The following is a 27,029-nucleotide window of genomic DNA, read 5'->3' on the forward strand; positions in this document are numbered from 1 at the left end:
ATGGCAGCCTGTTCAGGTAAGTGGCACCCAGCAGGAGGAAAAAAGCTTTTAAATGAGCTTTAGCTTTCTTTTGGTTTTTCCAACTTGGATCAGCTTTCGACTCGAATGGAAGAAGTCAAACACAGCTAAGCCAGTTCAGTTATTTGAAACAGTAATCAAGTATTTATGTTAAAAGCTGCTTTGTTCTACAGTGTCACTGTTTGCATGTGTGTGTGTCGTTGGAGAGGGTTGCTCCTTTTGATGTTTCAAAACATTGTTATTGCACATGGTAGGCTTTAAAATGTGATAGCTGTAGATTCTTCACATCCCTTTATTTCCAAGTATTTTGGCAATTTTTTAAAGAAACTCTTCTTTTACACATTTTTATTTTTTAGTTCTTATGTACGTTCCAACTCTTTGTGGAGACCTCACCCCTTACCCCAGATTTATTTAGAGAGGACAGCTCTGTACTGCATGTGATCAGATTTGTCATCCATTTTGCATCTTTGCCATAATATGAGCCTGGTCATCTTTTACACATTTGGTTTCCTCAGCTTTTAACAGACTTTTAAATGTTATTGCAATCCAAAACTTTTCAGTGCTGGATGTTGAAATAGACGCTGGTTACACTGTACCCAGCAAGCATTTTTCCAGCAAAAGACATCCAGAAAAGATCAAAAAACAAGAGTTTTTTTCACTGACTATTTGACAGACATCAGTTGAACATTCACATTTTGACCATATTTCACCTGAATTTTCAGTAGTGAGATTTTTCATCCTCTACAGTGTGCAAACAATACCATATCGTAATTTTGGAGCGTTACTTCTTAGTCACATCCAGTTTTCACAGCTAAGTGACAATATAAAAAATCCTGGTGAAATATGGTCTAAATGTAAATGTTCAAACAATGTCTTCAAACAGTCAGTGAAAAAACATTCACTTTTGAACCAGTTCTAAACATCTTTTCACCAGTGACCATAGTTGTTTTCTAAACATCTTTTAACTGAAAAATGACAGCAGCGCTGTGTCTTTCTTAGTGTTGCTGCAGAACTTGTGAATCAGTGAGTGGGGCAGAGCTGTGGAGTGTGAGAGAGGAGAGATGTACACTAGCATGGCTTTTCAGAAGAATAACGTTATGTAATGCAACTTGACCCTATATCAATATAAATGGTATTGACTAAATCCTTCTTGAAAATATATCAAAAGCCTAGTCCCAGTTAAATGCCCAGTCCCATTTACTAGCCCACTGTGGCTACACATTTTGACAAATCAAGGCCTGTCTACACGCTTGGTCTGGTTGCCAAGCAGTTGATGTTTTTTACAGAAATTCTTTGGATGTATAAAACAGAGTTGCTGGCTACCTCAAATTATGTATTCATTTTCTGATTACCCTGTAAGTTGTTCATATTCCTGTAGTCCAAAGGGTCCTCAGATCAAAAGTATCAAAAGGGCTTTTGCTAAAAATTAAACCAAGTTGTGAGTATTTTTTCAACAGGATAAAGTGGTGCTGTGTTGGTATGTCAGGTGCCGTAATCCTTGAGTGCCATACTCTCTTTCACTCTCTCTGATGCGCTGTCTGTCATAGCTATATCAAATGCATGATTCATAGTTGATATATTATCTGAAGCCTCATTTTTATACAATATTCCAACTGGTTTAAACAAACAATTTGATTGTATTTCCAAATCTTTGCTGATTAACAGTTTTGAGTCAAAGGAATTAAGACCTGTCCAATATAGACACCTGTCCCAACTTAATATTTATTATTATTATTATTATTATTATTATTGTTATTGTTATTGTTGTTGTTGCTATTGCTATTATTATTATTATTATACAAGGGATCAAATCAGAAATCATCATCACTTTCCTATCTAGCTCACAGATAAGCTCCAGTAGCATAAACACAATGTTTTTATTTCACAAGCATCAGCAATCTTTCTGCAACAGCTGTCATTTCCAGCAAAACACAGCATTTTGTTGTTCTTCCTGTGTTTTACTGATGCCCCTGACCTCTGAGAGACGGTAAAACTACTCCCCCTGCTGTCTAAAGTAAACACCTACAGCAGGACCGCTGAGGCAGGGAATCCTACTTTCAGGAGTTTATTTCCTGTATTCATTTATATTTATACTTTTACTACCTGGTTACATAATACTAAACTACTACTACTGCTAATGATAAAATTATAATTATGTATGTCATTATAATTACACATGCTTTCTCAATGTCAAGGCTATCCCAAGGCTCTCTATCTCTCTCTCTCTGTCCCTCCCCATCCTCTACCCTGCAGGGGACAAGAAGCTCATAGGATGGTTTATGCTAGTGATCCTATGGATGGCTGTGGAGGGGTGTCCTCACAACTGTAAATGCTCCAGAAAATCCAGTCCTGAAAAGTCAGAGGTCAATTGTCATAAGAGGGGGCTTTGTGTCTTTCCCTCCACGCTGCCTTCTGATGCCTGGATCCTCAAACTAGGTGAATTCCCAGTAGTTAATCAAATCATCCTGAGATTATTGTGACATTAAAGCCACTTCATAATTTATCTGGCATTTCCTGTAAGTAAACATAAACATAAACATAAGTAGGTAGTAAGTAAGTAAAGTTTATTTGTATAACACCTTTCACAGATAAAAAAAAATCTGTGTTATACATTAAAAATAAATAAGCAATAGAAACAATATAAAAATAAAAATAAATTAGCAGTGACAAAGCATAGAGCTGACAAGTTAAATTCAACCCGATCTCACTCGAAAGTCAGTGACTTCCAGTATCAGACACCAATGAATAAAGCCGTCCTTTCATGTTGACATGATATGCAGCCGGGCGTGGGGCATAAGGGGGAAGCACAGAAGGGCAACAACGTAAGTTAACGGGGTAGGGCATGTGAGAGGGGTGGTGGATGGGTCCAACAACCACTGAACACACCACCCAAGAGACCGGTGTTCACTTCCTCTAAGATTGTAAAGCCAATCCCTTTTTTCCTAAACCCAACCACGTGCGTGTGCTCACCAAACCTAACCACATTGTTTGTTGTCAAAGGAAAAAAAGGTCAATTCGTGATATTGTCCCAACATATTGCATTTATTTTGAGTGAGACTGTATGCAAATTGTACATTTCCTGTAAAAAAAAAACAAAACAAACAATGCATGCAACAGGCTGAAGTTGATACAGCGTCTAAGAGCGTCAACAACTGACGCATAGCAAACAAGGAATAAAACACATAAAAGGTAATACATTATGTGGATGATGTAATAAAAAGCCTGTTATAATCAAAATGTTTTCAGCTGAAGCATGAAGTTATCACAGGAAGCTAGGGGTCGCAGGGATAAGGGGAGATTATTCCATTAATTGGGTGCAACATCTTGAAAAGTGCTGTCACTCAGGTTATACAGCGGTTATAAGTAGTGATGGCCTCATGAAGCCTCATGAAGCATTTTTCTTTATTTTCTGGGCCCACTAGATGGCGCTCTTGGTTTAAAGAGAGAGGCTCAAAGAATGGCAATTTGGTGTGTTTTAAACCTTTTATTGAACAAAAAGCACCATCTAGTGGGCTCAGAAAATAAAGAAAATGCGTCATGAGGCTTCATGAGGCCATCACTAAGTTACAAGGGACAGCTGGAAACTTTTGTTAAGATGACCTCAGTGGTCAACTAGACAAATACAGGAGGAGCTGCGACAATTACTTGGATGTTTGACCAGGCAAGGCTTTAAAGTACGCACATGTATTTTAAAATGGATGCAGACTTTAATGGGAAGCCAGTGAAGAGCAGATAAAATTGGCGTGATATGTGATCTCTTTTTGTTTCTCTTGTTTTGTTTTTCTTGTTGTTTTTAAGCAGTGTGGAGCATAACTGAATTGGTATCCTACTCTCTTTCTGCTATCTAAAGGTGAGAATGGTATCACAGACCTGAAGGCTAATGCTCTGAGATCAATTCCAAAGATTGAGAGTATCAACCTGGAAAAAAATGCCATCAGGTCCCTCCACCCCCAGGCCTTCTCTGGTGCAGAGCAATTGATGCTCCTCAATCTCTACGGCAACCACATCACCAACCTTCCACTGAGGGGATTCCAGGTAAGGAAGAGAAATAGATTACTTGTAGGACTGATACCCTGTCATGGGTTGGTTGATTAGATGGTTGATATGCTCATAACCAAATTATATTCTAAATGGTGGGATAATTGCTGGTGGTATTTTCATAAAGCCATGTGTCCACCAAACCATTTTTCCCAGCTGAAAACACCAGGGGCCTCATGTACAAAGACTTGTGTGGATTTCCTACTGAAACATGGCGTATGCTTAAATCCAGAAAACGTCGTACGCACAAAAACATTCAGATGTGACTCTGTTGCCTACGCATGAATCCAAGCACATTTCCTTTGTACATCCCAATCAAAGTTGAATTGAGCGCACATGTTGGAGTACCTGACCCCTCCCTGTCCACTCCCCAATTTAAATATGCAAATCATATTTAAATGGTCCTGCACCCGAGATTCACCTCTTTGCACCATCAGAAAACTAAAACAAAAGAATGAGTAAGACGGGAAAAAAGAAAAACTTCACATGATTGTGAAGGAAGTGGAGATGCTACTCACTGCAGTGAAGGCACGCAAAAATGTACTTTTTGGCACGCTGTCCTCCAGCATGCAACTAAATGCAAGAGGAGTGAGTGGGAGTGTGTGTGTGTGTGTGTGTGTGTGGCTGTCAATGCTATGGGGTCAGAAAAGCATAAACACGCAGAATTAAAAAATAAGTGGTCCAACATTAAGGTGGACGTGAAGTGGAGGACAGCTGCCCACCGCCAAAGTGTGGCCAAAACAGGCGGGGGGACAAGAGGGGCAGAGCTCACCCCGTTTGAACAGAGAGTTGGCGCAATTTGTAGGTGACACTGCTCTCTCAGGGGTGGTGGGAGCATATGTGGGTGACTCAGATTACACCCAAGGTAAATACCTATAAATTTATGTAACTGATGTTGGGATTCACAGGACCACAGATGATTTATCATCTGGTAAAATCTAAACGGAACATTTAAAGGCTTTTTCCTCTGCATGCTCTTTGTCTTCAAACAAAGAGAGCTATGTGATACCCATCTCCACAGGAGGTCTCACCACACACCTCAGTGAGACTCAAGTCCCAAAACTTGATTAGACAGGACTTTTACAGTGACATGTGACTCTGACTTCACAGGCATCTGTAGATTGTCCACTCCCTTCAGAAAAATGGCTCTTGCTCCAGCTGCTGAACAGCTGCACAGCTCTTTCCGGCTGGGCCTGGAACAGCCCAGAGGCCCAGACCCTTGCTCCGTAGCCCCAAACCACTAAAGGGAGGGCAACTAGCCCTTAGATGCACGAGTGACTGGACCCTACACTTTTCCATAAGTGGGTCAAAAATGACCCGTGTTAGAATCAATGTGTTTTTATGTCACTTTTGTCATTTTGGTTGGGAATAATAATTTGTATTATATTTTGTATGATGTTGTGGTCCACACAAGAATAATTTCATGTTTGAAATATTTTTATTTGTCACTTTTTCAACATTATGAACATTTTTAAAACATTTTGAAAATTGAGAAAGAAAATTGCACAACAGCAATAGAACAATGTCAACATCCATTTTGTGTGAGTGTGTGTGTGTGTGTGTGTGTGTGTGTGTGTGTGTGTTTGTGTGTGTATGTGTGTGTGTGTGAGGGAGGGAGAGAGGGAGAGAGAGAGAAAGAGAGAATATATGCGTGTGTATAACTGTCCAGACAGTTCCTCTCTCTTTTCTTGCCTTCTTGTCTCCTCACTATATGCAGTTGTGACTTAGCCAGCTTGGTGAGCTAACTTGTTTCGCAAACTATAAAATAGGTAAATTACTCTTTCACACAATAGTCATGGATCACACACACACACACACACACACACACACACACACACACACTACATACAGTAATGTTAGTTAGCTTAGTTAGCTAGCTAGTGTTAATTTCTTGATACATGATAAGACATAACGTTACTCTTTCACACAGTAGTCATGATGATGAAAATGAAGATAATACTTACATGTATCACATCTTGCTGTGTAAAACAATCTTCTTAAGGGGTGACACTTATGGTATAGTTTGTGTGGTCCACAAAATATATGTTCCTGACAGTCACAGTTGATAAGAATCAAAGGTTCCCATGAAATTCCATAGGAAATGAATGCGGGTCATTTTTGACCCACTTATGGGTAGTAATACAAAAACTTACATTTCTTAAAATGTACAAAATGTAAGTTAAAATTTTAAATGGCATGATATCAATAACTTGTTTTTTTTTAGGAATAGCTGGAATATGAAATGATGACAACTTTTCATTATATCGATATTGCAAGAAAACAACCTCACTGGGTCATTTTTGACCCACCTATGCATCTAAGGGCTAGACTCATAGACTTTCTCACAAACACAAGGTTTACAACGCGCTTTCCAGCAACAAAGAGAACCAAGTGAGTTAACACCCAGTGTCTAACTCTGCTAAACCCCGAGCGACCAGCTTCCTCAGAGTTTTACCATTGGAACAAAGGACACAACAAAGACTGCAGCTGGAACCACAGCTCTTCCCAGCCTTCCTTTGCCAGCTAACAAAGCAGTACACCACCAAGTGACTCTTTCTCCCATCCACTCAAGGATCGGTAATGTAACAACTGGGCATAGCTTTATCACAGCTTTACAGGCTAGGGTCAATGACGTGACGCTACTTTTTTTGTGTCCATATGGTTTAGTCAAATTTAAAAGGGTTAAAATTTGAAAATAAATGTATGATTAACTTACAAACTTTAATTTTGTGTGGATCCAGTATAAAATTTCTGCTTTTAATCCATTTTGAGAGAATATATTAGAGGATAATGGCAAAAATGTCTAAGTGGTGTAACCATAAAAACTTTGCACCAAATAATTAAACTTGCTTAAAAACACTAAAATTCTCAATAAAACACCATATCAACTAGTTTGGCATGATCTTATATTATTACTTTTTTATATAATAAAGGTAATGAAGTACAATTGTTCTAAATACTTAATTTGGGGAATCGTGAAAGTCAAGTAAACTACATGAAGTGTCAAGTCGTGTAACCACCATTTAAGAGGCCGTTTTGTTAATATTGTAAAGAAGGTCATGTGACAGGAAATGGTATTAGAAAAAAGGACTCCTGATGATCACAACCATAGACATATATACGTAGACGCCGCATCGAGTGGGTTTGCCCGCTGCTGCGATACGTCAACGTCGCCGCCATATTGGATGTGGCAAGGCTGCGCTGTAAACTAATAGAAGTGAATGGACTTCATTTCATAAAGCGCCTTTCTACAAAGAAATTTACGTTAATGCCTGTCGTTTATTCATTCACACACGCACTAATATATACTTGGGAAACAGTTAGGCACCAAAAACAATGTATTTGATCTTCTCAGATGGCTAAGATACGAACCCAAGTATATTAGTGCATGTGTAAATGAATAAACGAGAAGCATTAACGTAAATTTCTTTGTAGAAAGGCACTTTATGAAATGAAGTCCATTTACTTGTATTAATTTACAGCGCAGCCTTGCCACATCCAATATGGCGGCAACGTTGACGTACGGCCCAGCGCTCAATGCGGCGTCTATGTATATATGTCTATGATCACAACTGCTGCATGACAAGGTTAGAATCTCTTAAAAATTATTCATAAATTGACGTTTTTAGACTCTGGTCAGGTTTGGTAAGTTTACATATCAAATGGTATGACCCTAGAAAAACATTAATAATTCATAAAAAAAATAAAAAATAAAAATGAATATTTACCTTACAAATTATGTTGGCAATATTGAGACTAAGGCCATGTGCTTACACAGGTGTCCATGGTAATGCCTGTCAAATCTGATTTGAAAATGAAATGTCAAATGGTATAACTGGTTACACCATTTGACTCCTACTAAAAGCCTTTCTGTAATAGCCAATTATGTCAAATATCAGCAGTTTATGATGGTAATTTGTTAGATATCAGTAGTTTATGATGGTAATTACAGATGTATTATAAAAAAAAATACTGATGAACTTGTACAGTACTTTAAAATACCTAAAAATCCAGTAATTCATTTTACTCTAACATTAAAATTTCAGTCTGTTAAATACATTATTTACAATTATTTTCTGCTATTTCTTTATAATACATAATTCATTTATAGAAAACTAAAGTAATCAAACTAAATAAATAAAATCAATTTTCCCCATTAGATGCCCGTTTCTAACAAGGAAAAAGTAGCTCATCATAGAGTGCTAATGCTAATGAATGCTAATGCTTCAGCAAGGGCCATTTACATCCTTACAAGTTGTTGTTGTCAGGTGAAAAACATAAAACATGAGTTAAATTTTAAGATTGTTGTTAGCAAATAATTTACAGAAGAAATTGGTTAATTGTTGTCAGATGTTACTTTTTCTGAACTTTCTCTCTCATTAAATTTTTATAAACTGTATTCACAATAGTAGACAAGTTCACCCTTGCGACTTGTTGTCAGGTGACTTTTTTCTTATCAGAACTTAAGATACAAAACATAAGTTAAATTTTTAAAATGAAACATGATTGTAAAATGTTTTTTTTGTTTTAGCAAAGAATTTACAGTAGAAGAAATTAACTCACTGCTGTCAGATGTTCTTTTTTTCCTGAACTGAAATAACATGAAAAAAAAAACGTTCACTTAACCTTGTTGACTGCCATATTTGATTTTCAGTGTCAATTTCTTCAACAAACAATGGTGTTTGACTGTAGAAGGAACATGGTCAGGCAGTGTATCATATTTTTATGAAAAATAAAAGTTACACCAATTGACACAAACCAGTGTCATTTGGTGTAGGCCTAACTGGTATTTTTTCATAAAAAAATATGATTATAAACAGGGAAATAAATGTGGAGTAAAATATGGAATAAATGTAATCCACTTTTGCAGTGCAAAAGAGGATTACACTGTGTTTTTTAACAAATTTTGCATAATTTGTCAAGTGTTATTTAGAAAAAAAAATGGTGTTTTTAGGAAATGTCCTGCTCAATATTGCCAAAATGCATTCAAATTTAAAAATTGTAATACTACAAAAATATCTTATTTCAATTTAATGCTTTTAAAATAAAGATTACAATTGGTTACACCATTTGACATTTTCAGGAGTATTCAGTCTTTCTTTTGATAAAAAAAAATGGTGCAAATGTCATTTCAAATGACATAAAACCAACAAAAATACAGAGTGTGCATTTTAACAAATTTGATGCATGCTTTTAAAACTATTTTTTAAGATATTTCTGAATTGCTCATGCCTCATTTAATGCTGTCATTGAGTTATTGTTGTGATAGTTTGCAGTTAGGTCATTGATTAGTTGACTTCGCCAAAGCTAAGTGTTTAGTTTGCTTATACGGTTCACAAACAGATTCTTGCACACAACTACACAATCTCTGCACTAATCCAGACTGTTTGCAACACAAAGCATATTCACATAGACTCATTAACAAATAGGTTTTCAACAGAGCTACACCCAAACAGGCATCTCAAAGTTCCCGCTTCTTTTCCTTTGTCTTTGTCCTGACCACACGGTCAGACAAATACCTCCCCCGACCTGAAGCCAGCTTTGATTCGGCCATCTTGTAGTTTCCTGTTGTCAGCCATTTTGTTTTGTAGACCAAACGGCTCTTTGATCACCACACCCGCCTTTGTCTCTCTCTCTCTCTCTCTCTCTCTCTCTCTCTCTCTTTCTCACTCACACACACACACACACACACACACACACACACACATACACATCAAGCTTGTATATAGTTAGTTAGAATTTGTGTGTTTTGGTTTGCTTTGCTAGTTTGTGAATAAATATAATTCTTTGGAATCATACCTGCTGTCTGTTTAATGCTGCACAGGAGTGAATGAATAGTCAACCTCTGCTGCGTCAAGAACTCCGAGATCCTTCAGGCGTTACTGTTAATTTTGGTTGTTGTCATTAATTTAATTATTAATCAAACCTCCAAATTAATAGTGTAGTGTATTTTATGAGACTGATATCTTTAACTGGCTATCATTTTCCCTTTACGGGAATAGTGCCCCACAAGGTGATTTAATGTTAATTAAGTCACATTATGTTAAATAATGTGACTTAATTAACATTAAGTCACATTATGTTAAATAATGTGACTTAATGTTAATTAAGTCACATTATTTAACATAATTATTAATTATTTAACAATAATTATTAATTATTTCCGATAGCCAATTGATCCCAACATATTTGGTGCGTCCGTGTGAAGCCTAAAATTATGTTACCAACATATTTGGTGCCCCTTGGTGAGGCCTAATATGTTGATCACTACATATTTGGTGCCACCGTGTGAGAACTAAAATTATGTTCCCAACATATTTGCTGCCCCTTGGTGAGGCCTAATATGTTGATCCCAACACTTACAACAAATGTGTTCATATGGGTCATACAATAGCCTTCTCACAGCCCTATAAAATAGAGGTTTGTGCGTAAATGTTCATGCGTAAATGTTGTATGTATGGTATTATTTGGTTTGAAATACATCTTTTGAATTTAAATTTAAACATGCCAGTATATCAAATCAATCAATTTCAATCAATCAATCAATCAATCAATCAATCAATTTTATTTATAAAGCCCAATATCACAAATCACAATTTGCCTCACAGGGCTTTACAGCATACAACATCCCTCTGTCCTTAGGACCCTTGCAAAGGTCAAAGGTGTTTTAATTGTTCATCAGTGTTAATTGTTCATGTCTCTGATGTGCACATCACTCTGAGGACTAATTGTTTTCACACTTATTTATTATATCAGTTTCCTAGCATCACCTCTAAGTGTCACAAAAGGATCAACAGCTGTAGAAACATGCGTACGCCAGCCATGAAGTTGGCGTGAGGCACCGCACATTTCCGCGGTCATTTCATTCTTGATGCATCTTAACTTTGTTGTGGAAAAGGACGTACAGAACGTTTTTGTGCGTACACACCTTTTGTACATGAGGCCCCAGGTGCTTTTCAGAAAATGCCCAGATGGGAGTGCTGTATCACTTTCATTGGATGCATAGTGATTTTTCAGGTGAGAAACTTTGGTTGTGTCTGAACGCCATCACAGGATACAGAATAGCCATGTATATAAAAATTTTGGCTCATGGTAAGAGTATTTGCTCTGAAGACTGAAGCACATAAGCAGAGAGGATGAACATGCTGATCTGCATTTTTACACCATTTTAGTTCATTGTTAGCAACTCTTGTACTTTGTGTATACTTTAAATATTTTGACTGATACTAAATACTCTGTTGTTTTAAAAATCTGGGCTCACTGCTACTGGTTTGTGAACGATAATAGTTGTTACTGTACTTGAAGCATTCTCTGGCACAAGAATTTCCATCAGAATAAATAAAGTTCTACTGAAGTGAATAATATTGACTTGAAGTGGTCTATGTGACCAGTAGTATTCGTTTCCCTTTCATTGTTGTTGATCATTGTCTTTGTGGTATTTGATGGTTGGGTAAGAAATGACAGTAACGAGGGCTGCATTTTACTCAATGTTGAATATTTCCAGCTCTCGGTGACCAGAGAAAAACGCCAAATATGCAGTGCTCAGTGCAAAATAGATGCTCAGTGCCTCTTCACATTGCTGGGGCTTGTATCAGAGTGTAAATATAGGGCACTCTCACTGCAAAGAATTTAAACAAATACACAGGCCTCAGAAAAAAAGGGAAACATTTTGGTGGATACAGGTAGAGTATAGTCAGTGCACTGTGGCTGGTTTTTGCCCCTAAAGAAAACTCACAGATTTTTTTTCACAGTGACCAATCAATAAGTTGATGAGTACCCACACTTTCAAGATTCTCTTTGGTTGCCTACAGCTGTAATGTAAATCACTCACAATGAAATAATCTGAACAGAAAAAAAAAAAGTTCCTTCCATGTCTCCAGGACCTCCGGAACCTTCGCTTCTTCATGCTGGGACAGAACCAGATAAGCACCCTCAAACCTGAGATGTTTGCTGGAATGGGAAACTTGTCAGATTTAGACCTTCCTCTCAACGAGCTGACAACGCTCCCGTCTAATGCCTTTAAGCCTCTGATTGCCCTAAAGGTTCTGGACCTTTCCCTGAATCGCATCCAGAGGATCTCTCCCAAGGCCTTCACTGGACTCAGACAGCTCATGTTCCTTAACTTAGACAATAACAGGTGATATTGCCTTTGGTAGATGCTTCTTTAAATCTGCCAATGCCAAACCTATTGCAATTAGCAATGCAACAGTTAGACTGATTTTTTGAGTGCAGGTATGTTCAGTGAGAATCTTATTGTGTACAATATTATGGGCAGCATCTTGACAGCTGTGCAACACCTAATTGCTTTACCAGAAGGATCAAAGAGTCAGTTTTTCTCATCAGTATAGAGCAGTGTTTCTCAAATGGGGCTAAGTATAATATATATATATATATATATATATATATATATATATATATATATACTGTATATATATAGATTTAATTATCAATCATGCATAGTTCCTAAATAATTATATCACTAAATTGTAAGAGCAGCTTATCAAAAAAGATGAAGTTCAGCGCAACTACAAAGCTGTTTTTGCATGATGTAAAAAATTGGTTTGCCATGAATTTAACAATGGATTCTCAACATTTGAAATGTAGCATTTTATGGTTTGTTTAGTTAAAAGGTTGCTATTTGAAAAATTAGAAAATGACAGCACAGTGCAGTATACCTCTTTATATCAACTTTTTTCCCACTAAAATAATCTTTGCTGGCCAGGGGAAACTTGGCTGAAGAAATATTTTTAGGGGGGTAGTTTGAGAAACGCTGGAATAGAGAAATTGAGAGATTTATTTATTGTTTTACAGGCAGGACAACTAAAACTACAAAAAGTTTGTGAATAAGATAAGTTAATAAGATAAGATAAGTTAATGTGGACTGTTAGCTCTCAACAGCATTGATTTGTTAGCTAAACCTATAGGCCTAAGTTATAACCAGCAAACATTGTTTAAATGTTCGCTACTCATGTTAAATATTTCTCTTCTGTGTACCTGATTGTAATTGCCTGCCTATAAACATCATAATACCGAATCTATTCAGGATTTCTACATAAAAGATATTGCTTTATGTAGTCTAGTGGTCATTCAGAATACTGAAGACTATTCTAATATCTAGGCAAAATTAAAAGAAAAAATAAAATAATTGTCAGCAATATAACAATTCTGAGATTATCTTCATGATTAAAACATGACTAGTTTTCTTGGAGCTATAATAATAAACATTCTACCTGACTAAAATGTCCAAAAAAAGTGTTAATGAAATGTACGAAAAATATTAATAAAATGTCTGGAAAAAAAATTATGAAATTGTCCGTAAAATGTTGATAAAGTATCCAATAAATATAAGTAAAATGTTGGCAAAACTGAAAGTCACCCAACTGGGGGAATTTGAGAGCGACTTTGCAAACACAGTGCGAAACAATGCACTGATCACGAAGAATATAGTGATGTTGCACATCAAATTAAACAGCAGAACCTGGGCTACAAGGTTGTAAAAACCCTTTTTACATGGCCCAAACAGAGCTCAAACAACAACTAAATAAATAAACAACAAATCCAACTCCATACAGCACTGATATCCCGACCCACTTGGTATATTTTGGGCTAACTCGACGACAGTTATGTAAAACACACGCCATTCATCTCAAATGAAAGCTGAGACTCCGCTGTTTCCACACATATGCGGAGCAAAGCATTCTACACCAGAGCATCAGCGAGATAGAGGCCAAAGAACAACAACAACAACAGAAATCGTTTTGCCGAGCTATAGTTGTAATATTTCTCTTATCTTTGTTGTTTTTACCATGAAAAGCTCATTCTGCCATTAAATCATGCTACATTCCCGTTGATCGACATGTTGTCTGTCATTCAAATGAATCCGGGTGAAAAATGACGGCCTTCAGGTTCTGGGGATAAGCATAACAATGACCACTCACAGCAGCCAACATCTCCCCCACAACGTGTTCTGCTGATTCTGATTGGCTTACAATGCTGTCCGTCTCGTTTTGGTGGGTATGGCGTCACTCTATTGGCTCTAATGAATCAAACAAGGTGTCAATCACTCAAATCGACCATCACGGAGATCCGAGCCTCCAAAGCACAGAAGTACACAAATGTAGTAGCCTAGGTGTGTATTGGTCAGTTTGGAGTGGGAAATAGAATATACACATACAGCTGTCCGTGTTATTTTTTTATTTACAGAAACAGAAAATGAAAGACATAGGATTGTACATGACAAAAATCACATGCAAACATGGTGCTATTTTGGAGACCTTGCCTGAATTTTCTGTACTAAAACCTCTTCTTCTTCCTTCTGCTTCACTTTATCAGAATCAACCGTTGCAGAGTTAATGTTCACATGTTGTACTATGATTTGATAGAGGTTTAGAGCTGCTGCTGCTGCTGCTGCATCATTCCAAAGGGATACTCATCCTGAAAATGCTTTTTATTTTATGCGAACCTCAAAATTTTTCATTTGTGCTGTGTGCTGTTTGCCATTTACAGGTGGGTGGGTAGAGAGTCTGAAAACAATGTCTTGGAGTTACCTTCATTGGAGCAGATTAGGCCGGAGTAATAGTCAGATTTGGTTTGAGAAATTGAGTCCTTATAATGTGATATGTGAGCTTTGTGCATTTCTTTATGAACAGTAAGACCAGTTTTTCTATGGAGTCGTTCAAGCTGTCGACCTTTGTTTTTCATGGACCGGAGTTCAGGGGTAAACCAGGGGGCAGTTTTGAGAAGGTAACAAACCAAGTTTTCACTGGAGCAAGACTGTTGAGAATGTTGTTTAAACCATTGTTATATTGAGTAACCAGATCATCAGGGGTGGAAAAATAGTGTGGGATCAAGATATTGTCAATAGAAGAGGAGAGGGTATCCATATTAATATCCTTAATATTCCAAAATGAGATGAGGCGTGGTATCTTGGTGATGGAGAGACAAAGTGTGACATTGAATGAGAGGAGGAAATGGTCAGTTATGTGGAGTTCATCAGCTGTGCAGTTGGAGGGGGTGAGACCAGAACAACAGATTAAGTCCAGAGTATGACCTTTAGTATGAGTGGGAAAATCAATGAATTGATGGAATACAAAACTCTCGAGGCACAATGAAAAGTCTCTGGTGAGAGGAAGTCCCCCAACAATATTACATTTGGAGAGAGAGTGGATAGATGGGTGAGCAGAGTAGCAGAGTCATTTAAAAAGTTGTTGTGTGGCTTAGGGGGACGGTAAACTGTAGCTATGATGGTGGGAGTGGGTCCAGACAGTTTACACACTATGCATTCCAATGAGCTGAAGGCAGGCAAGGTCACAGGCAGGACTTTCCACGTCTCACGGTGAATTATCACAAGACCTCCTCTGCGAGCCACGAGTTTGACAGGTGTAAACAAACCCAGGAGGTTGAGTTGAGTTGGGAAAAGTCGTTGGGTTGTTGCCAGGTTTCAGTCAAACAGAGAAAGTCAAACTTATGGTCAGTGAGGAGATCCTGGATGAGATGTCCCTTGTTCGTGACTGAGCGGATGTTGAGCAGACCAAAGTTGACAATGGTATTGTCATGAGGGTATCGTTAGCAGACCGAGCTAGGTGGGCTAACGTGCTGTGGTCAACAACCCGGCCGGCATTCCTGGGAAGACTGTGGGTGAGTGCTGGACCAGAAGGATTTTTATTGCTTTGGAGTTGTCGAGATGGAAATTCCGGCGAGACCCTCAGTGAATGTACCTCCGGCGAGGCAGGAGAGTAATGTCTGGGTGGAGGTGCAGCGTTGCCGGCACAGGCTCAGACAGGTGACAGCGGAGCCGGAGGAGCTCAGCAGCCATATACTGTAGTATACCAGACACGGGTTGATGGAGGAGACACAAGAGAGCCCAGGCTAGTGCAGACCAGACATAAATCCTGCCGGCCCACATTATGGTCTACGACGGCCAGATGGGGTTGTGAAGCCAGGTGGTGCGTCAAACAGCGTAACATGTCGTTACTGTCATTTCTTACCCAACCGTAAAATGTCAGCGTAACATGTAAGGTGTTAGAATTCACTTTGCCAGGCGTAGTATAGTTTCATTGTTTTTAAATTACCAGTAGAGCATACCAAGCTTACCTAGCTTCCCATGGTTACATGTCTCCGGACAGCAAGGAGGCTTTGAGGAAGTGATGTGATAATTACAGCTTAGTGTGTCCAAAAAGACAAACAATTTATGTAAGCAAAAGTATGTTGAAAGATAGTACACATGTATATGTGTATTATCTTTCAAAATTGATATTTTTATCTGGTTTTGAAGCTACATTTTTTAGACTACTGTTTTTAGATCCTGCTTGTTTTATCACTGTATATCACAGAGTAAACATTTTCAAGTACCAGACATTCCATTCTTAAGCTTTTTGTCTCTTGGTTGGGATAGCCTTGAAACCTGGATAGTTGGTTTTAGCGTGGAAGCTAGCTAGCCAACGGAGAAAGCAGACAGAATTGTGTTCCCAGCTTTAGTCCCGGGTGCAGCAGCCTCCGCTGCAGTGGCTACTCCTGCTGAAATCCCTGCTGTGACATCACCCTTTCCTTCCAGTCCCTCCTGGACAACTGTAGTCAAGGGCCACAAAAGACTCTTTCCTCCTAATCAATCAGCCAATCAGCTGATTGATTAGAAGGAAAGAGTCTTTTGTGGCCCTTGACTACAAAAGACTCTTTCCTTCTAATCAATCAGCCAATCAGCTTCGGTTCTCTACACCGGCCAAAATCCCCTCAGAGCCTGTCCTTTCCCCAAGTCTGCCTCCTGCTCGCAGAGTGGGCCTCATGTTGTCTGTCCCACTCTTTTGGCTGATGTCACTGCCAAGAGAAAAGCCACTTTAAGTGACAGCCACATGATGCTGACTGACTGCAGAGGCTTAAAAGACTCCCACTGCAGGGCGGCCAGCACCTGACCCAGGTCCCACAGTGGGATGGCTGGCCTCCTGGTGCACAGTGCAAGCCTCTGCGCACCCTTCAGGAACTGAGAGATGAGGTCACAGTCACCATCTGCAAGTCTATTATCCCCTGTACAAGCATCCTTGATAGCTGCCACCATGCTTCTAAAGTGGCCCCTGCAGCATTTTGTTTATTTTCTGAGCCCACTAGATGGCACTCTTGGTTTAAAGAGAGAGGCTCAAAGAATGGCAGTTCAGTGTGTTTTAAACCTTTTGCTGAACAAAAAGCACCATCTAAGGGGCTCAGAAAATAAAAAAAAATGCTTCACGAGGCTTCATTTGGCCAGCACTACCTGCAGGTACCGGAGCCCCTCTGAGGCTGCACATGTCAGTGCACTGATGGTAAGTTGTGCACCATGAAGTAAAGAGCTCCCAGTGATAAGACTATGCAGCCCTCGTAGACAGTGCCCAAGCGTTCTGCATGGTCTGAGCCACTGACTGCTCAAGTCCCAAGCCTAGCAGACTGGCCCTCTCAGGGGCCAGGCCCAAAGCTTGAGCCCCTGTGCCTGACTCAGAAGGTCCCACTGGACCAGGAGCTCCACTGGCCTCCCGGCTAGGAGAAGCATCACCTCCGAGAACCATGAAATGTGTGGCCATTTCGAGGCCACCAGGATCGGCTGCACTTCTTCCGAACTCTCTGCAGCAGATTTGGGAGAAGCGTGAACACAGCAGCATTTAAGGGCCACTGGTGATGTTCGGCAGGGAGAGTCGCATCTCATGGAAAGAACGGTAGGCAATGGGCATTGTCCTTGGTTGTGAACAGGTTAGCCACTGCCCTGCCAAAGCAGAACCAGATCTCCCCGACCACCTGCGATGCAGCCTCCAGTCCCCAGGACATGAGCCTCCCTGAAGGGTAGGTCCGCCACCTGGTTCACCAATCTGGGCACGTGTATGGCCTGAGGGACAGGAACCGTTTCCATGCCCAGGTCCACAGCTTGTGTGCTATCTCACAAAGGTTTGGGGAGCCCAAGCCCCTTTGCCTGTTGACATATGCGGCTGCCACTGTGCTGTCAGTTCTTATTTGCACATCATGGTTTTGCAGACGCAGGAGAAAGTGGGTTTTTTTAGATATTTTTTGGGGCTTTTTAGCCTTTAATGTATAGGACAGACAAGCGTGAAGGGCGGAGAGAGAGAGGGAGTGACATGCAGCAAAGGGCCACAGGCTGGAGTCGAACCCGGGCTGCTGCGGCAACAGCCTTGTACATGGGGCGCTTGCTCTACCACTAAGCCACTGGTGCCCCAGACTTGGGAGAAAATGTTTGAGGGCCAGGTGAATGGCTCTCAATTCTAGAGCAGTGATAGGCTGGCCCTTCCAGCAAGCACTCCAGACCCCACTGGTGCCCCTGCCCAAATGGAGTGTGCTCCACCCCTCCAGGGATGCATCCATAGAGAGCACCTGGTGACACAGTACTGCCACCACCTGAGGTCCACACAAAGCTGTGCGAGCACAAGCACTGCCGCCTGCAGTTACCTCTGCGGACAGAGCCCAAGGCTGAAGAGCTGCCTCTGGACTGGACGCATGTGCAGAAGAGCCAATGGCACCACCTGTGCCATGGCTACCATAAGACCCAGAAGGTGGACACACAGCCGCCACGTGACCCTGGCACCCAGCTGAAAATGAGAGAGGCAGGTCCTGATTGAAACCTGCCTTTCCTGTGACAGCGTTACCAACTCAGCTCTGGTATCCAGTCCCATGCCGAGAAACTGGGTGGCCTGTGCAGGCTGGAAACTGCACTTTTTCTCATTGATGTGCAGCCCCAGACACTGAATGTGATCCAACAGCACAGACACATGATGGCGGCACTGCTCCTCTGTCTGTGCACATCTTAGCCAATCGTCAAAATAATGCAGTATCATGAGACCCTGCCTTCATAGAGGCCCCAGGACCGCATCCATGCACCTTGTGAAGGTGCAGGGTGCCAGCGAGATGCCAAAAGGGAGGACACAGAACTCAAAGGTTTTTCCCTCAAAGGCAAACCTGAGAAATCTTCTGTGCCCCTCCCAGATTGGAATTTGAAAAAAGGCATCCTTTAGGTCGACAGCTGCAAACCAGTCACTTACCCGCACAGTCTGCTTGACCCTGGGTATGGTCAACATTTTGTACTTCAGGGGCATGAGGAACTTATTCAGCCCCATGAGGCCCAAGACAGGCCTTAGCGTCCCATCTTACTTTGGAACAAGAAAATAATGTGAATAAAACCCTGCCTGCTGATCTTCTCCCCTCACTTCCATGATAGCTGACTTTGACATGAGAGTAAAGATCTCCGAGCACAAAACCTCCCTGTGCTGGTGGTCTGCAATGATGGAAAATGTAGCCACCCTCGTCAGACGAGGAGTGCTTTGGAACTGTAAATGATACCTCTGGACCATTATTGAAACAACCCAGGGGTCTGCCCCCAGAGCCTCCCATGTTGTCTGAGGATAAGGGAAGGCTGGGGGTGATGTTGGGTCAGGACTTAGGCACAATCTTGGGTGGCCACTGGCCACTGCCATGTCCTTGGCTCCATTTAGACTTGCCACGCCGTACTGCATCCAGCCAGCAGATCTTCCTGACTCCAAGCAGTCTGAGGTTGCTTGGGCTGCTGTGGTTGAGGTCGCTGCCAACCCTAACCTCATTTCAAGGCACCTGACACCTCCTTAGCACAGCAACGGGCTTCCTGGCCCTGCTGAATCATCATGGATGCGTCAGGCCCAAACAAGGCAGATAGCTCAACAGGCAGTTTGACCAGATGCGCCCTATCCTTTGGCTGCAGCATGGACTGTGACAGCTAGTGCATGGCCACCCAAAAACTTGCCATAGTACTGTCAGATGCTTCACCCTGGTCCCTCAGGAGCTTAGAAAGAAGTGAGAAGACGCACTGTAGTTGACTATTAGATCCCTACTACACTCCTCCTTCAGCTGGTCAACCAGATGGCGCTAATACAGGGACAGTATGGCATCTGTGTTTGCCAGCTGTGTCTGGTCTGCGATGGCTCCATGTTTTTTTCCCAACAAGCCATCCATTACCTTGCAGTTTGTGCTTGGGCAATTTGTCTTGCCCAGGAGGGACTTTGATGGAGCCAGCAAGACAACCAAAGCCTGATCCATGGGGGGCAATGGCACATAGCCCTGATTGTCAGCTGCAGCCATGCATCAACAGAGCACCGACCAGCGTGCCCCTGCTGTTGGTGTTGCAAACCCACTCCTGACCACCTCCTCAAAATCAGAAAGGAGAGGCACAAAGAACCGTATGGGTCTCCTTGCTGTTTCATCATCGAAACTTGAGTGGGTGGGACCCTGACCAGCTGGCAGGTCGAGCCCCAGAGCCAAAGCATTATTTTCTGACGGAGAGGCAACTGCTGGTCATCCTCCTTAACAGGTACCTGCTGCCCCTCTGAGGCCAACTCATTGTCCTCAAGGGGCCCAAAGCCATGAATGTCTACCTCCTCCTCCGACCCGCGGGAACAGTGGTTCCTATCCAACTCAGCAGAGGGCCCAGTAGTAAGGACATTCCCATGTAACACAGTCCGCTCACCCCCCACTGATACTGTTAAAGTGGAGGAGGAGGGGCCCCTGTCCCACACTATCAGACTATCAGACCCGCCAACCTAGGGCGCTTAGCTGGCAAAACAGCAAGCATGCATAAGCAGTTCATGTATGAAGCCAAACGCACAGTAGTCATGGCCATCCTATACTGGCATATTAACATTACAGCCCACACAAGTGGGGCCTTGCTGGCTTGCCATCATCTGTCTCTCCTTTCTTTTTTTTTCTTTTTTTGAGAGTGACATCACTGTAGCTCAACCAGAAAGTGCACTCTATAGTTATGGCAACAGTTCTGCTAGCTATTTTTAAATAGTTTTCCTGAGCCAACAGATATGTGTACAGCCACAATATGAATTATTTTCTTTTGACACTGGACAGTGGGACACTTCTACTGGAGGGAGATGTGTTTTGATAAGGAAAATGGGAAACTTCCGCAGGTGTGAACCGGAAAACAAGCTACAACTCGCGGTGGCTAACTGTAGAGGTAAGCCACTCGCCGCCCCTCCAGCAGGCAACTAAACCCCCGAGGAACGTCGTGAGCTGCCCCCGACCTGGTCAGATTTGAGTCAGCATCAACTTCCTCGAGGCAAGCAGCATGCTGCCCCCTGACTAAGTCAGGCTTGAGCGAGTTGCTATGCCTCCATTGCTATGCCTCAACCGTGCATAAACAGCTGCAATACACGCATATGACACCCCCTCAACTGTTTCACTCCTTATCGTCCAAAAGAGGAAACAGCATATAGTTATCCTTGAGAAAGACCCACGAAGGCCAGCGCTCCAACCTAAATTAAGGTATGTGAACAAAACTCTAAATTCGTCTCTCTTTTTCTTTATGCTCAGAAATCAATGGATCAGTGGGTGCATGCACAAGCTGGGGCCTTTATAGCCCGGTGCATGCAGGCCACGTAAAGTGGTGCATCTTAAAGATTATTAATTTTCCACTTTGATTACCCCAGGTGTGGATAATTCCCTTAGTTGTGATACAGCTACTGGGTAGGGAGATAATCTTGATACAATAGAAAACAGTTAAACAAAAAAAAAACGCAGCCAGGGTACCCTGCGAATCATATGACGAGGTTGGAGTGAAAATGTGTTGCCAAATCTTACTCTGGTTTTATTCAGGAATTTTCAGACCTTTAATCCGTCATTATGTTACAATATGACAGAGTTTTTATGCTTGTGAATTTTAACATCCATGTGTGCTCTCTGTCTTCCTCCCCATTTACTTTGGATTTTATCAAACTTTTAGGTTCTTTTAATCTTACCCAACATGCAAGAAGAAGAAGAAGAAGAAGAAGGAAGAAGAAGAGATCAGTCATCGCGACTGATGTGTCTTGGTGGGAGGCTGGCGAAGAAGCTCCAGAATGTTCTGTAAGTACCTAAACATTATTGCAGTCGGTGCATTGTAATAGTTGTAAGTACACTGAGTAAGTACAGTATTTTTGTCGAAGTTCAGAGGCTGTATGTGTGTGCTCAGATAAGGGTGTGTGCCGGAGCTAACAAAATAGCTAGCTAACGCTAGCTAACGCTAACGTAGTTAACTCCAGTTGTCGCAGCTTCGTCTTAAAACCTTAAAAATGGATGAGACCTTGGACTTAAAATTAGTGATGGTGAGATGAAGCCTCATGAGGCACTGAAGCTTTCCAGCAAATTGGTTCAGAAAAGGGTTCATTTCTTGAGGCTTCATGTGCACACAAAACCACCTGATGGCCAAAGTGTGTAAGACAGGCAGCTGTGATCTTAACCATGTAATCTGTGATACACGGTATTTTGTGTCAGTAATGGGTGTTGGGAATGACTAGCCTATTAATTATGATGATGACGATGATTATGATGATAATGATAATAACAATAATAATGATAAATAATAATAATAATGGTGATAAAATATATGACCATATAACTTTATTTTATATTTTATTTATTTTTATTTTTACATCAGGACTATACTGTATCAAATACATGTACAATAAACTGCTATTGTTTTGTGAATGCATCCTATGTATATAAACCAATAATTTGGCCAAAAATTGTATTGTGGTGTAGTGTCATATAATATAATAATGACAAAAGGGGTAATATTTGTGTTCTGTGTCACTTTTGTGCAGACCAAGATCTGAACCGCTTCCCAAACCAGTCTCATGGTACAGCGAGGCAGCGAGGCTTTGGACATCATCAATGACGTCACTCGTCTGAAACGCTACAAGCCTCGACAGGCGCATCGCGGAAACTCTTCCTGGATTACTCGACACACGCTTCGAAGTATCAGCACACCATGTAACATCACTGCTTAAAATCAAACCTCATCTTTGGTGAATGACAAAAGCCACAGACACGTGAGCTTGTGCAAACAAGAAGTACACAGCTTGTCTGTTTTTTAACTGTATTTCAGCTTGGCTGCTAACACAGAAGCTAACTGATGTCACCACGTGATACGTGCCTCTCCCCAAGCATTCTGGGGAGTGAAGTCCCTTTTAATACAACAGCATTTTACTTGGAAATTAACTTGTGTACTTATTACCTCAAACTCAAATATTGAAATGAAATGCACAGTCTTGTTTTAACAAAATATTTACCACATTAACTGAACATGAACATTAACAATCCTTACAAATGAATGTTTCTTCAAAATAATTCTCAAGTGTCGTACACCGAAAAACACAGATCATACAAGCCCAGAATGCCTACTTAGTTACATTAATGAATAAGAGAAGATGTAAAATGTTGTTGTAATAAGAATAAGAGTAATATAGATAATGAAAATGATGATGATGATGATGATGATGATAACAGTAATAATAGTAAAGATGATAATAATAGTTAGAAAGCAAAGATCTAAAAAATTAATATAGCCTGCTTTTTATACAGGCACACTATGTATATTTCAGCTTCAACAGTCCAAAATTCTCTTCTCTGATAAATAATGATTAGTCTGTTAGTTATCTGTTATTATCTGAAATGTGTACAATTGATGTGAATTCATTTCAATGAAATTAATGTGAGATGAAATCAAATTAATAAAACTTAGGTAAAAAAAAGGTTATTTTTCATTTTTTTAGCGGCCGGGCCAGTGAAAAGAGTAGGGAAGTAGGGAAGAAATGTTCTATTGAACCCTGACACACAAAGTATCTTAGATGTTTGATTCTTTTGCTGGTTGCAGCACTTTTCAACATGTGTATTTGACTGAGGTAGTATGATGTAGTTTCTCTAGCTTTGTTATGCAGCTAATGGAGCTATATATTTATACAGACAGTGTGCTCAAGTGCATGGCTTACAGATTGCTTATGCATTGCTAACACTTTTTGTCTTCCAACTTTTACAGATGCTGTCCTGAAATCATTTAAAGAGGGAACAGATAATGTCCGAATACATGCAGCTGAACACCTAAAACATGCTACAGCAAGAAGAGGACGGGGGCAACATTAACTCTTCATCCCTGGAGCCCCTGCGTCAAGGGGTGTTGCACCTTCCTGTGTTACCCTTACCCAGAAATTTTTATTGGTTGTTGTATTTGTTAAAAACTTTGAATAATACACTTCAATGTACTGTACAGTTTTGCTGTAATTTATACCTAATTGGCCTCTAATAAGATCTAGTTCAGGTTGAATAAGGCGGAACGGTGCAGACTTTAATTTAGAGTACCGTTTTGCTGTAATTTATAACTAATTAGCCTCTAATAAGATCTAGTTCAGGCTGAATAGGGGTCGCTATGTATTACTACCTACAAATGGGACTCCAGAGAATGAGCCATCCAGGCAACAAGGAATTTGTTGGTGTTTGTTTATTGTCTAATAAAATATTTTACCTCTTGTCTAATTTGTTGCAAAGTACGTCTTGTTTGCTCTTTTTGGGATATAATTGTTTGTTTAATATCTAATAAAATATAATTACCTCTGGTTTTTGTCTTATTTGTTGCAAAATACGTCTTGTTTGCTCTTACTGGGGTATAACTGTGTTTGTTTAATATCTAATAAAATATAATTACCTCTAGTTTTTGTCTTATTTGTTGCAAAGTACGTTTTGTTTGCTCTTTTTAGGATATAATTGTGTTTAATATCTAATAAAATATAATTACCTCTAGTTTTTGTCTTATTTGTTCCAAAGTACGTCTTGTTAGTCCTAATTAGGATATAACTGTGTTAGTTTTTGTCTAATTTGTTGCAAAGTACGTCTTGTTAGCTCTTATTAGGACATAATTGTTTTTCTTCAGTGTCTAAATTGCGAACATATTTCTACCTAATTTGGCTACGGATTGTTACGTCTTATTAGAGCAACGTTGTCTATTTTACTGTCTAATGAAGATTATATTAGGTGTAGTTTTTTCTAATTTGATACAAAATACAGCTTAGTACGTCTAATTAGCATCTAATTAGTGTACTGTAAAATAAAGTGCTACCCAGTACTTTTACAGTATATTGATGTTATTTAAAGAATCTTGTCTCTCCAAATCCAGCCTGAAGAACATCCCTGCTGGAGTATTCAGGCCACTGCGATCTCTGGAGATGCTAGTTCTAGACAACAACCTCCTGTCCACACTGAGCTCATCAACTTTGGATGGCCTGGGCAACTTGCAGGTACAACAGTGTTTTGGGTTCATACACAAATGGAGAATCAGATGAATATGTCAGATAGAATCAGTTTAATTTGAAAAATAATTGGGTCTGATCCAAATATTTTTTCTATTGTGTAAAACCAGTTTATTTGTAAATTTGAGATGTATTTGTCTGCAAATTAGGACAATTACCTTAAAACTAGTGATGGTTGAATGAAGCCTCATGAAGCATTTTCATTATTTTTTTAGCCTACTAGATGGAGCTCTTTGTTTAAAGAGAAAGGCTCAACAAATGGCAATTCAGTGTGCTTTCAACCTTTTGTTGAACAAAAAACACCATCTAGTGGGGTCATAAAATAAAGAAAATGATTCATGAAGCTTCATTTGGCCATCAGTACTTAAAACTTCAGTTAAAAGCCTAGACCCAATTAAACGCTCAGTCCCTTTTATTATCCTGGTGTGGTTACACATTTTGACAAAAAAATGCCAGTCTCAACTAGACGCCTGGTCTGGTTGCCAAGCAGTTCATTTTTTTTATAGAAGTTCTTTGGATGTAGAAAACAAGTTGACTACCTCAAATTAGTTAATCCAAATTGTGACTATTGTTTTGACAGGATAAAGTGGTGTTGTGTCAGTATGCCAGGTGGCATAGTCCTTGAGCGCCGTAACTCTCTCTGTGTGATGCACTGTTTTTTGGAACTAGATCAAATGAATGATACAAAATTGATAGAAGCTTAATTTTTACACAAGTAATATTCATACTAGTTTAAATAAACAATTTGATTGTATTTCCTGATCTTGCTGAGTAACAGTTTTTTGTGAAAGGAATTAAAGGCCTGCCCCATATAGGCGCCTGTCTCAAATATAGGCCTGTTGATTTCAGTGATTCAAGCAAATAATAGCCCAGGCTATCAATTGAAGTTTTATGGTAGTTGACCTTACCAGTAAACATTTTGATATCAATTTGCAAATAGATGTTAATGTTTACTAGGACTGCATTGCACATAAATGTCTTATTGTGCTTTGGTCAACTAAATGCAACAAAAACAAATGTGCTGAATATCGAAGGAACTCTACCTGAGGAACAATGAGCTGAAGCACCTGCCACCTGATGTGTTCAGGAACATGACCAAGCTTTCCCAGCTGGCTCTCAATGGAAACCACCTGAAGACAGTGGATGGAAACACATTTGCTCATATGCCCCGTATGTCACCAGCCTCAGTTTTTACAGTCCCACTTTCATGACTGCATAGTTTACTGATGATGGTTTAATTTAAATAATCATTTTTCTTTTCTGACTCCTGTCAGACCTGATGAAGCTTTACCTCCATGACAACCCATGGCACTGTGACTGTAACATCATCTCCTTGGTGCAATGGATGGAACAGACCAAGGCCAATCTGTCCCCCCGGGGTGCCCTGAGGTGCGTGAGTCCTCCGGAGCTCCTAAACAAGAGCCTCTCCAGTCTTCAAGCTGACAAGCTGCTGTGCCATGGCTAACACCAGAAAACCTGTATGAAGACCACCATAGCAAGGGCGCGGGCCCATGGAGATTCAGATGATACATTTTTACTTTTTTTAATGAGTTAGTATATAACATACTTAAGTATTAGCCGGATACTCAGATGAAATGTGTCAGTGTCTGCACTCATGATGAAGGAAACTCCTTAATTGAGTAGCTGGATTCAATCTTTTACTCTTGTGATTAAAAAAGATCAGAATGTGGTTTGCTAATAAATAACAAATACAGCAACTTCTCATCAACCTATTAATGTCAGTTCTTAATAATAACTTCTGGTTAGGGTTTACCGCTTATTTCCGCTTTAAACTCTGTCATCTGTTAAAGTAATAAGTTACTAGACAAAATAACCTTTGTGTTACCTCTGAATATCTGCTTCAATATTATTGCACACAGCTATAGCATTTTAGTGTTGCAGTGCCACAGT

At 40.2% G+C, this 27,029-nt stretch overlaps 1 protein-coding gene across 1 annotated transcript; it reads left to right on the plus strand.

Annotated features, from left to right (window-relative positions):
* Positions 1-26,690, plus strand: si:dkey-1j5.4 (leucine-rich repeat-containing protein 15). Its single transcript, XM_049589690.1, has 6 exons — positions 1-16; positions 3,869-4,053; positions 11,937-12,193; positions 24,986-25,106; positions 26,153-26,288; positions 26,393-26,690. The coding sequence occupies exons 1-6, from the start codon at positions 1-3 to the stop codon at positions 26,581-26,583; spliced, it is 906 nt and encodes a 301-aa protein (XP_049445647.1). The 3' UTR covers positions 26,584-26,690.
* The last annotated feature ends 339 nt before the right edge of the window (positions 26,691-27,029 follow it).

The sequence above is a fragment of the Epinephelus fuscoguttatus genome, linkage group LG11, assembly GCF_011397635.1.
Source record: "Epinephelus fuscoguttatus linkage group LG11, E.fuscoguttatus.final_Chr_v1".
Classification (NCBI taxonomy): Eukaryota; Metazoa; Chordata; class Actinopteri; order Perciformes; family Serranidae; genus Epinephelus; species Epinephelus fuscoguttatus.

What these genes read in the sequence shown, in the direction of transcription:
- si:dkey-1j5.4 (XM_049589690.1), top strand. An exon ending in TTCCACTGAGGGGATTCCAG is followed by an intron (nt 4,054 to 11,936) that starts GTAAGGAAGAGA and finishes CCATGTCTCCAG; the next exon opens with GACCTCCGGAACCTTCGCTT. An exon ending in CACATTTGCTCATATGCCCC is followed by an intron (nt 26,289 to 26,392) that starts GTATGTCACCAG and finishes GACTCCTGTCAG; the next exon opens with ACCTGATGAAGCTTTACCTC.